Source organism: Chaetodon trifascialis, chromosome 8 (assembly GCF_039877785.1).
Source record: "Chaetodon trifascialis isolate fChaTrf1 chromosome 8, fChaTrf1.hap1, whole genome shotgun sequence".
Classification (NCBI taxonomy): Eukaryota; Metazoa; Chordata; class Actinopteri; order Chaetodontiformes; family Chaetodontidae; genus Chaetodon; species Chaetodon trifascialis.
Window position 1 is genome coordinate 18,060,976 of NC_092063.1, and position 12,784 is coordinate 18,073,759.

Here is a 12,784-nt window from a genome sequence, read left to right on the forward strand (position 1 = left end):
AGAAAATACAGAAATGAAAGAGAATGTGGGGAGTCAAAACATGAGAGACGGGTCTGTCCGATGTGGAGTGGACTTGGATTTGAAACTGTATTCCCCTCACTCTCTCTTTTCCGTGCCTACATCTCTGCTCTTACTCCCGGACGCCTTGAAGCCCTCCAGCTATCCCTTCCACCACCACACGCAACCCTGCCCTCCACCACTCCTCCCCGCTCCCTCCTTCCCTCACTCCTTCCATCCCAGGAGGCGCGGCAGCATGAGTGGCAGGCGGGGGCAGGAGGAGGGATTTGGGGGCTCCTAGCCAAGAGGCAAACAGGTGCAGCCCCTCTGGAGTCTCTCAAATGGCAGACATTAAAAAGAGTTGGGGGGGGCGAGACAGAGAAAGATGAAAACATCCCCCAGGATGAGCAGGCCACAGAGTTCTGCACATTTCTCCGCTGTCTCATTTTTTTTATCATACCTTGCCAGAAAAGAGGTTTTTCCTCCTTTCTTCTTTCTTTTGGAGCTTTCTACCAAGTTCTGCTCCAGCGTTTGAGGACAGTGGATCACTTTCTGCTACTTCTGCTACTTCCATACAAGGCCTAGCTGTAGGAAGTTAGCGCTGGAGCGCCAACAGGGTCGGAAACAGGAGCGAAACACCGCGTCAGAACAACCCTTTTCCACGGACGCAACCCACAGTTACATCTGTCAGACACACATCTGTTAAATACAAATTCTCCACCTCCAAGTCTCTTTACTGCTGTCTTCACATCGTCAGGGAAAACACACATGTGCACTACACCTCACCACCTACACACACACACACACACACACACACACACACCTGTGCCTGTTCCCTAGAATTCCCCTCCAAAGCAGGGGATTTTACTTGGAGCATGCCAGCAATAGAGTGTATACAGGAATAGTTTGTCTAAGACCAGTCGTGACTTTGGTGTGTATAAGTGTGTGTGAGAGAGAGAGACCATATGAGCGTGCAGACAACCACCCACATGGCCGTGACATACCCAGGCTGACAGCCCCCGTCACTCCCGCCCCCCCCTTCTCTCCTCCCGGAAAGCCCCGATCCTTTCTTTAGTGGCACTGACGCAGAACTGGGGGTGAGCTCCCACTGCTTCCGGCAACACTTCCGCAGCACGGGGGAGGGCTCTCCGAAACAAAACACGAAGCAAAACACACCCATGACAGCCCACGTAGGAGCGCTCAAAGGAAGGGCGCCTGAGCGCTCAGGCTCGTACGTGCACGCACAGCGTGCACAGGGCTGAGGCAACCTTACTGTGTGTGGTCAACCTCCTTTCAGCCATGGAAAAAAGTCTCTCATAAAAGTCCCGCTAAAAGCACCTCTATGAATATCACCTCCCACGCTTTCTGTCTGACAGTCAGGCAGCCAAGAAATATATCTGGGCTTCACATTTACACACATAAAAAAAGACACAAATACATACAGATGCACATGCATAGGGACACACTGACCAACTTATTACACAATCTAGGCAGACAATCAAGATGGTCCCATCAGTACGTGACAAACATTCAGAGACGTTTCTCATAAAGACAAATGCTCTCATTAATTCACACTCATATATTCATATAATATATGAGCAGTGCAATGAATATAGCAGACGCTGAACTTGAACTGAAAATGGTGAATGACTCTCAGGTAAATTTTAAACACGAAGGGCAAACAGCAGCACAAATGTTCATTATAGCTGCATAACATATTAGAGGTCAGATAACATGAGATGTAAGTACATGAAACAGCCATAGTGACATCTTTCCATTACCCAACAGTGACAAACTGGTGTGCACGACACCATTCACTTCCATTAATGTTGAAAATTTGGGGAAAAATATCTGAAAGCTCCATAATATGAAATCTATTGTCACACTGCTGCAGCAATGTAAAACCTCTTGCAGGTTGTCAGAGATTTGACAGATTATTGCATGTCCTCATGCATTACACAGCCAATCAGAGCCAGCCAGAGCTGTTGAGGCCAATAGGCCTACAGGTTACATGCACGAGGTTACAATGTTTGCACTGATTCGTAAAACTATTTTTCACATTCTAACTGCTCTATTTGTGCAAGTTATTCTATTTTGGAACAAGACAAGAGCTTCGTTGTCAGAAAGCATAACGGGAATGAGGATGAACTGATTTGGAAAGTGGAGGAAATTTGAAGTAAATGTCCAAAATCAAATGGTTTGTAGCGGCTAAATGTCGCACTTAAGCTGCAGTGACTATCCACATGACTTTCACTGACAATGAATGCCATTTAGTGTGGTTGGCTGAGACTAAGTGAAGCACTGGATAAACTGTTAACAGTTCTCCAAAAATGAATTGAAGACAGTCTTTCTCATTTAATAGGTAGAAATAGGTAATAAAGCTTTAAAACTTCAAAGACAATCATCAATCTGGTGATAACGTGTGGTGAACAATGGGCCTATGTTGGGAGCCATATATGTCTGTGTAACTCATTTAGTTGGCGTCCTAAATTCATAAATTTATATCACAGGTTTGGTTTAAAAGCAACAAAAACAATACGGACTAATATCACAGCTCCATGCTGGCCAGCAAAGGCGTTTAGCAGAAATTATAAGGCAATCTAATGTTTTCTCTCGAAATGTATTTCAGACTTTTAAATGAGCTCTTGGTGGAAAAGAGGGCTAATAAGTGTGTTTTTTTCCTTTCTCCTTGCGTTATTTCCTGAAAGGTGTAGTGCCCTGCCGCTGGCTCCAACCAGCATTAGCGAGCACACACCCACACACATACGCGCTCACACACACATGCACACACAGCGGTAGCCGCCCGTGACATTCCTGCAGCTGCGGCGCTCTCTCTCCCTCGCACGCGCCCCCCCAGCGATCTCCCTGGGGGACGAATGCCTAATGAGTCACGCGCCTGTCTGCCGTTACCTCGCAGCATGTGTGTGTGTATGTGTGTGTGGAGGCGGGATGGCGGGCTGACTTGGCGCGAGCATTAGGGGAAAGGGGGAGGGGGAATGAGGAGACGACAGAGAAGGAGAGAGGGAAAAAAAACGAGCGTGAGGAGGGTTGGGGGGCGGGGGGGGGTGAAGCGGTCATTACCGTGCTCACATAAGAGCTCTGGAGCAAGGCCGTAACAAACAATCTGTCTGCTGCGTGTTTGTGTGAGCCTCAGATCACAAGATACAAATTACAAATTCATACTTTGTTTAGTCTCACCCTCCTCATCTCTGACTCACCCCTCCTGACATTTTCACAGGTTCACCTATGAAAGGTGACTAGCGACGACTTTGCTAGCTTCCATCAAAATGAGATCGCTCAGTATGCAAACACGACCTGCACAACCTGATTACTATGAATAATCAGATTAAAGTAATAGTTTGATTAAGGTGTTTACGTGGTCGGCAGTAACCAGATTTCCCCAGTAATAAAGTTTATATGACGTGTTTGATAGTCAGGATAATGTCTGTGAGGGTTTGCAGTCGCCAGTTGAAAATCTCGTTAGTGCCACGGAACATGAAGGAAATGGAGCGACCGAGTTTCTGTTTATCGTCTTTGCTTTGACGAATTCACAGAGCACCTTAACACAATCTCTATCACTTGGTGTTAGTTGTGACATGAAAGCTGTTTTGTCGTCATCCCGAAGTCATTTTGGTGTTTTTCTCCACGGCTAGCCATGACGTGGCTTGTTTCTAAAAACACTATTTGCATCCAGTCTGTGACCTTTCTGCTGCATGTTCGGAATCAAACCAGACACAAGGCACACAATGCTGCACATAACTTGGCAAACCTTGTATTTGCCTGATCTGTTTCTAATCCGATTATTAGTGTGAATGTATACAAATTTGCTGCAATATTGGCAGAGAAATGTAAAGAACGAGAGCTGCTGTGGATAAACTGCAGACATGATTAGAGGCACACTGAACTGATCTGGCATCAGAATATAATGTAGACGTCTATCAAACACATTCGTCCTGTCACATCGTACGGTCATGTAGATCATTTTAAACCCTGATTTTCCAATTACTGTTAAAACCACATTTATATATATTTATATGTAATAGGAAAACATTAACTTACTATAGAATACCCCAAAGAGTTCATACAACAGTCTGCATTAACATATGTACAGGGCTTAATCTTAATGCTGGTTTGCATTGAAAAAATGATCAACCAACCAAGTGAGAAATGTGCTTCTGTCAACGGGTGTGACAATCTAATTTATCATTTTTCAAAAGCTGAGTATGGAGAGCACCTCCAACCGCAGCAAATGTCTCTCCGCCCTCTGCCATACAGATGGATATACTGAAGATATATTATTTAAGAAAGCTGCAGATCTTAGCTTTATGTTTTCCGTTGCATTCATGTCTTCAAATGCAACTCTGCAACAGGAGATCACGCACCAACCTGATGAGAAAACTCCCTATGAGTGCAAATATACTTCATGCACTTGGCAAAATAAATCTGATTCTTGATGACTGTGTGTGTGTGTGTGTGTGTGTGTGTGTGTGTGTGTGTGTGTGTGTGTGTGTGTTTGTGTGTGTATGTGTAGATTACGTATAGACTTTGGGCTACACTTGGTTGTTCAAGGCCGTGTGAGAGAAACAGAAAAAAGTGAGAAAGCACTGTAGGGCGGATAGGCATGCGACCTAGTGCCCCCCCCCCCAACACACATTCGACACACAGACACACAGACACACACACTCATGCTCTCCTGCACCCTCGGCCCCCACGCGCTGAGCCGAGCGGGCAGTTGCAGCCCAGTGGAGCGGCACAGGGCAAGGGGAGGAGGGATGGGGGGGGACAGTAGGGGGAAGGGGAGAGGTGCACAGAGGGCGAGAGGCGGTGAGGTGTGGGGGGGGGGGGGGGGGGGGGGGGCTGCTGGGGCGGCGCTGGGAGGTCAGTGGCGGTGCAGCCAAGCGTGCCAGCGAGCCTCTCGCTCTCCCCTTTCCCTCGAGTTTCTTTCTCTCCTTCCTCCTCCCTCATTCTCTCTGTGTGTGTTTGGATTGGCCCACCGAGGCTGCTGCAGGGGAGCTTTACGGACAGGTAACGAGCCTTTCTCTCCCCAGACAAACACAGGGGAAGTGGAGGCGAGCACGAAGCTGTGGTTTGTAAATTCATCTGATGCTTTCTCTTGTGTTGGTCCACACAATAAAACTCGATCCTGGCAATTACTAGACTCTCATGTAAAGTTCAACACAACACAGGTCCGTGAAATAGATGCAGAAACTAGCCGGATACTGCCACTGCGTGAACATCCACTTTGCTGGGGTTTAAACATGTCACGCATAATTTAACATGCAGCAACACTGCACTTATAAATAAAGCTATAGGTAATTTGAATGATGAACATCAGTTCTGTTGTGGAAGGAAGAGCGAGATAAAGTCAGAGGTCCTTTATTCATGCTGTCAAAATGCAATTTAGCCAGCAGTTTCTTTCTCATAGACTTTTTAGCAAATTATTAGTATTACACAAATTGAGTCACCAATATAAACAAAAGACAATATTCTTTATGTTTATCTTGGTTTAAATATAAAGTATAAACATGTATACGGATTTTGATGATAAACAAACTCTTATGTACTTCCTTCCATTTTCATCACTGACAGACTTTGAAAAGAATCAAAAACTTTACATATAAGTGTACAATATCGATGAATTTTACTGCCCTGTAATCCTTTGCATAGATACAGTATGTGTGTGCTTCTCTGAGTGTATTGATGGATGCGTCAAAGTAAAACTATGAAAGGACAGTGCTTTCTGCAAAGGCCTATTGTGACAGAGCGTGCCTGCAACTATCAGAGGAAATCACACGGCGAACAACAAAAGCAAAAACACAAGCTTACAAACAGCATACACACATGTATGCAACCACACACACACATTCAGCTCTCGAGCAGCCATCTTACTGAAGTGCAAGCTAAACGCTAATTTGCTAAATGAAACTGTTTGCTTCAACTGAATTATTCATAGATAGAAAGATAACAAGAGGCATGAAAGAGTTTGCATGTGTGTCTACATGACTTACAGTATTTCTACACACGTAGCAATTCGGATTGATCTCTATAAGCAAGATTAAGACTCACGGTGAATGAACAGATCATTAGAGTCTCACTTAATCTCTAATTTGTCCGATACACAGAGGGAGAGACGCTCACAAAAGTACACAAATGCACTCGACACAGTTCTGCACACTTCTGGGCCAATGACCGATTCCGGTGTTACCATAGCAACATAGCCTCAGCAACACGCACGCAAGCATGCGCACAAACACACAACACATAAAACAGAGGCAGCGTACAGTAGGTAGGTGATCTACGCAGACGACTCCACGTCCCATAACAGCTCAATTTCTATTATTTCACTCAATATGGTGCACTTTAATTTCAATGATCTTTCCCAATCAACCCAATTGGAAATAGCATTATGAAAATGCAATGAGATGTGTGTATGTGAGCAAGTGTTTATGTCTGTGTTTGTGCGTAGATGTGTGTGAGCATGTGTATGTGTGTGTGTGTGTGTGTGTGTGTGTGTGTGTGTGTGTGTGTGTGTGTGTGTGTGTGTGTGTGTGTGTGTGTGTGTGCATGTTTAATTCCACTTTGCAAGAGGAGCCCTTGATTGGAGGAGGTCTTTACGAGCCGGAGGAGGGGAGTGTAATTTCCTCCCGGCCTCCGCCAGTTCCGCTGAAATAACAGAGCAAAGGAAGCCCAGCTCTCCTGGGAGGAGACACACACACACGCACACACACACACACATACACATACACACACGCACGCACACACACACACGCACACACACACACATACACACACACACACACACACACAACCAGCAGGCAAGTCAGTCAGGCATCGCGGGCGTACAAATAATCACAGATATGCACGCATAAAGACACAGACACAAACTAACACATACACATGAACAGACTAAAACACAAACATACAGGGCTATGGAAAAACTTCAACATGCGTACACAGTCTTAAGAATGAGAGCAGCATCTAAAAACTTCAAGGGGCAACTTTAACAGCAATTAAAGCTACAAGAGAGACAAAGTCTGAGCAGCTGATTATCACATAATAACAGGCTGAATAGAAAGCTAATACACCTTGACAGCTGGGCATCGGCAGCGTATGACTCGCAAACTAACTTAATGTCAGAGTGTAGAAAAACAACATCATCAGGACATTTAAATTTGAAACTGTAACAACAGTTCAGTTCGTTTCGTGTCGTTATAAAGTGCTCGTGCCCGGGCCGACACAGCAAATTAACTTCCCCGAGTTCTGAGCAGGCAGGTGAAAAGTCTTCCCACCAGCTGCTGCACTTTTTTATGATCGCTTGCCTCATGCCTATAGCGAAACAAGATCACTCAAAGTTCAGCCGTCAAACTTTCAAAATAAATGACTGCATGAGGTAATTTGTGTCAGTAGGCAGGCATATCGTGTGCACTGTGTGCGTGTGTGTGTATGTCTGTGTGAGAGAGAGGGAGAGAGACGGAGGAGAGAGAGAGAGAGAGAGAGAGAGAGAGAGAGAGAGAGAGAGAGAGAGAGAGAGCTCATCAGTTAGGGAGTGCTGGCTGCCATGCCCTGAGGGGAGTCAGCGGGGAGAGAGGGAGACGCCAGTACAGGCCATACAAGTCCTTCTGCCTTCCCTCCTCCGCCTAACCCTCACCGCCTCGCATGGAACTGCCAACATACATAGTGTGTGTGTTTGTGTGTGTGTTTGTGTGCAAAAGTGTCACGGCGGTATTCACTTTGTGGGTTAGACTTCAGGCTTCACCACCAGAAAGGAAAGGAAGAGTTGGAGAGGGAGAGTGGGCTACAACAACAACCTTAAGGCTCTCATATCCCTGCTTACGTCAATAACAAAGTTTTACTCCGTCACAGCTGTAATTGAAGTGGAACAGTACAAGCCCTTGCAAGCCAAAAGCCAATCACTCCGATATCTGTAATAAGTCTAAATATAAGCAAACACGCTCAGATTCTCAAATCCTTCGGTAAAAAATGAGACATGAGCATTTCTACTGTCTGTTTTCTCTGCCCCCTACCTCCCTCAGGTAATTCGTTTTGGCTGAACCCTATGTGTAAGGATACAGGTCTTCATTCTTGGCTGTGAAAAATGTCACCAGTTTACCTGTATCACTCAAACACCTCCGGCTTATCTAAACCGCCTTTGCCTTGCGTGCCTCGCACACAATAATCAGCAGTAGCCACGCTCAGTAGCTCGCTAAGCCTCTTACACCCTTCCCTCAAGATTAGTGCTTGGGAGCGACGACAGATGCGCTCCGTGGTGATAAAAACACACACACACACACACACACACACACACATACACACACACACACACACACACACACACACACACACACACACACACTCACAGCCCGCCGCACCTGTGTGAACAGATTTGGCGACGGTGAGCCGGCAGTGTGCTTGCTCAAAGCTGACACACACACACACAGACAAACACACACACAGAGTGGTGATGCTGTAATCGTGACACACCTGCAAGGCCTCAAGGTTTGGCATGGTGCCTCTGGCCGAGCCCTGAGGGAAGCACAAGGCAAACAAAAGTTCAACAGCCAGGTGAGGAGACTGATTCAATGGGACAGAAGAGCCCGACCAACAACACCAAACGTCAAACGGCCATACTGGACAGCTCAATGCTTCTAAATAAAAAGGCTGTTTGATACTCTGCCTCTGTGAGAGGCTGAAAGTGGATTTGATATTCATGCTGAGAAAAATTAGCATCAAATTTGACGTGTGCCTGGAGGGTCCTTCACCATCAAGGTTACAAAGACAATGGTCCAATACACACTCACCCACTGTTTCATGTATAAAGAGCTGGGTGACAGAATGGAGACATCACAGGGAAATATCAGTGTGCCCAGTCCTGCCTTCACACAAGCTAAACTGAATCAAACGATGGGCTATATGGTCCATTGTGGTCTATGAGGGAAAATAACTGACAAAATAAAATAAAATAAAATAGCAACATGGATACAGATTGTGTTTTTGGTCTATGAAACGCTACATAAATAAAACTGACACGACATAATATGACAGCCAAGCATACATCACTAATATAACTGAGCAAAAACAATCAAAACAATTGTATTACCTAATAATAAAAGATGATATTCCAATATTACTAACACCAGAGTACATCTTGTCTTTTAACACAAATACTGGCCTGATATCGACACATCTTCAAACTCTGTGCATGTGTATTGTGCTCCATGAAAAGTTACAACCTTCACCAATGAGGCAAATTTGTTGACCATCAGCATCTTGTAACATACTCCATACTACATATCCACAGCAAGCAAGTCGGCCTCAAGTAAAACTAAAACCATATTATCTTTGTAGCCTCTCCTGGTTAACACACTGACTCCACACAGAAAGACAGTGCAGCAGTAACACCAGTATGGCAGAAGATGAAATATTCTTACCACTGGAGATGAAATTCGACAACCTGGACAATCACAGATTGGAGGGTGCACCTGTAAGATTCCTTTGGACATAAGAGTCTTGAGACTTTTCCCTGGGAAAAAAAAGACAAACACATTAGTAAATACAAGCAGCATCTCCTCCCTGACACAACATGTGGTAAGTCTTATCAACTTGCTTGAGAGTGGGCCCTTTTCTTCATCTTATCATCCCAGGAATCAAAGTTTTCAAGACCAATCTTGTCAAAAAATGATTCAATAAACACAGTATATATGCAAAGGAGTCAGTCCCTGCAGACAAACTTGACTCATCTCTCTATATTTTTGCCATTAAGTGTAATTCTACCAACAGCCAGTGTGGTGAACCGGAGAGACAGCAGCCTTCTGTCATCTGTCTATAAGAATCGGTATATTTAACTATTGGGCTACCATTTTTGACCTGGGGGCGACACCCTCCCTCCCACACATCTTAACGCACGTCAGTTCTGCCTGAGCAACGGTGTGTGTGCATGAGTGTGTGTGTGGTGCGGGGGTGCGCGCACCGAGCGTAATTATTGCATAAATATGCTATGCTATAAGTGCCAACATAAAATATACTGGAATAGTATCACAGCACCGATGATGTCGATGCTTGAGAATCTAACGCCTACAAAATGCGTCTATGTATAAAAGCAGCAATAGATCACATATTTTAGTTGAAATTTTGACTTGGTTGAAAAAATGATCACATATCATACCGACTGTGACGTTGAGGAGACAAACAAAACGCGATTATTATTTTTTTTTAAATATATCTCTCAAATCTAACATGCGATGCGTAAAAGTGTCAACACCCATGCACAAGTGCAGCGGCACTTAACGGAACGATTCATCCCAAAATGAGGGGGGAGAAAAAACAACATATTTCAACTGTCGCATATTAAATTACCTATGTCTAACTTTTCACCTCAGTCCCGGCGCAGCCTACTCCGGACGCCCCGGTTTGGTGTGTGATCGCAGCCCAAACTCTGTGTCAAAGCCTCGGAGGGTATGTGGAGGATATGCGCCTTTTCTCATCTGTCTCCTTACGCACTGAGTGCTGTAACCCTTTCACTCCAAAGCTCAGAACCGAAACACGAGACTAAGTTTGTGCTCGGAATAAGCGGCGTCTAAAAAGTGTTTAAATGATGATGAGGTGTCCCTCTCTAGCAACGAAGCGTGCGGACAGTGCAGCTTGCTCTTACCTTTGTGTCTAATACTCCGTTTCCAATCTTTGGCAGTCTCTCGTCCACTGACAAACTGGAACTCGTTGGGGGTAAGCCACTCGCCCCTGTATTTAATTGAGGGTCCTTTACTACCTTGACACAGTTTATTGATATAAAGCAGAGCCTTGTTTTCCCCGCACTCCACCTCGATGCACGGCTCCCCGTTATCAAAGAAAGGCTGAAAGTCGGGGATGGAGGAGAACCTCTCCAGCATTAAGTCGTCCGTGTGGTGGTGGAGGTGCTGGTGATGCAGCGCCGAGTCGTGGAGCCCCAAGTACGCGCGGTGATGGGCGAAAATGTGGTCGTAGGGCGGCGGATGCGGGGTCACCACTGGGATCGCGGTGGCATTTAAAGGGGCCAGGTATTCGGACTGGTTGAACGCAGTCAATGCCATGTCGTCTCCATCCAGCCTCTCCTTTTTGATGGCAGGCATGTTAGTGGGAGCCGAGCGCCGGTAACAAGTGAGAAGCTGCTCGCCCGATCCAACTTGCGCGTCCTCTCCGTCTGTGAGCTGGGCTGACCCAGACTTGGAGACGCGCCGCTTGGTTTTACGCAGAGCCCCTGTGTCGCCGTGAGACAGCGGTCTGGTGAAGTTGCCGGATAGATTCCCATTCAGTAGTTTCCAGCTCGCAGCGGCAGCAGCGCTCTCCGCCAGCCTCACAGCGCCTACCTCCCACATTTAATCACGCTCACTCTGTTAATACCTGACATGCTGGGTAGCCCTGAGCCCTGGACATTATGCTACCTACGGAGATCATTACCAGTCGCAGCTACACGTCGTCTCTCTCTCTCCCTCTCTCTCTCTCTCTCTCTCTCTCTTTTCTTTCTTTCTTTCTTTTTTGGCCTCTGGGGAAGTTGGAAGTCACAGATGTTTTTTAAAATATTCAGAGAGTAGAATCAAAATCTTGAATCACCTGTGCAGTCTTAAAAAAAACACCGATTCAGTAACGGGGAGCTTCAGTCTGGCCGAGATACAATTTCACGGCCAGTGAAGGAAAAAGAAACTGATAATAGTTCATCTCTCCAGTTCCTTAAACCAATGTGGCATATGGCATTAATCAGAAACAGAAGCCAAACATATCGGGCTTGATATTCCTGAGCAGTATTTGCGCAACATTAATACAGTTGAAAGTTTGGAAAGAGTTGTTTTTAACCCCTGTGTATGTCGTTGAAGTCACGCTGAAGTTCACAGACCCAGACCAAACAAGATTTGCACTCTCCGCCGCTTCTCAACTTGGCCCATTTAAACAGCGGAGGCTCGGCGAGAGCCACAGAGAGGAGGGGGGACTGCGAGGGACGGCGCGTCAGTGCGTAAAATGGAGGAACCGTCATTAGTGAGCGGGAGGAAGTGAGCCTGAGCATGTGACTGAATCTGAGGCTCGTTTCAACAGCTGCGTCTTCATGTCTGCCATTAAGAAATTACGAGTATTTTAAGGTCCAACTGGGGAATTCGTACGTATAATGTATTCATATGTACGAATCCCCCCATAATGACATCATTTGTTATTATTTTAAAGCCCAATGACACCAGACCTAAATCAGGCTTTCACCATTTAGGCAAACAGTTTCTACATGTGTACAATTCTACCAAAAATAATAACTCGGTCATCTACAATCATTGTAAAGCCAAAGAGAAACAGTAGCGGCCAGGGTCACAGACGTCACAGGCCACCAGCTCTACCCATGACATCAGCTGCAGGTCCACACACTGGCTGTTTTATGTTCTGCTTGTGTGCCTAAACTCAACCGTCTGTTTGTTATACTCCACCTACAGTGACACCATCTCTCCTCCAAACTTACAGGATGCTCACCTGCTGTGGCCGCTTCAGCGAGCCACTGCTAAAACTGTTCAGCTGTGGGTACAAACCCCTCCTCGAAGTGTTTTACATAAAGCTATATTTAAAGGTCACAAAAGTTTAAAAAGCGGTTATATTTCAGGTTTTCAAGCTCTTCTTTAGAAGTACAAAAGGGTACTATGAAATCCATCTCTAACCAAGCACAATAGGTATTAACCATATCATGTTTCTATTTAACAGCAGGCCTGGTGTGGCTAACCTTATCAACGTTGTTTGACTTGTATTGGATTTGATTTGGGTTTCAAGCAGGTGCAGATTAAAA

General features: G+C 45.6%; 1 protein-coding gene across 1 annotated transcript in view; it reads right to left on the reverse strand.

Annotated features, from left to right (window-relative positions):
• Positions 1–11,674, reverse strand: part of samd11 (sterile alpha motif domain containing 11) — a 49,226-nt gene extending 37,552 nt beyond the window's left edge. The window contains 2 exon segments of the mRNA XM_070967663.1: positions 9,426–9,517; positions 10,646–11,674. Coding sequence (XP_070823764.1) covers positions 9,426–9,517; positions 10,646–11,345 — 792 coding nt within the window. The 5' untranslated portion in view covers positions 11,346–11,674.
• Between the last annotated feature and the right edge of the window lie 1,110 nt (positions 11,675–12,784).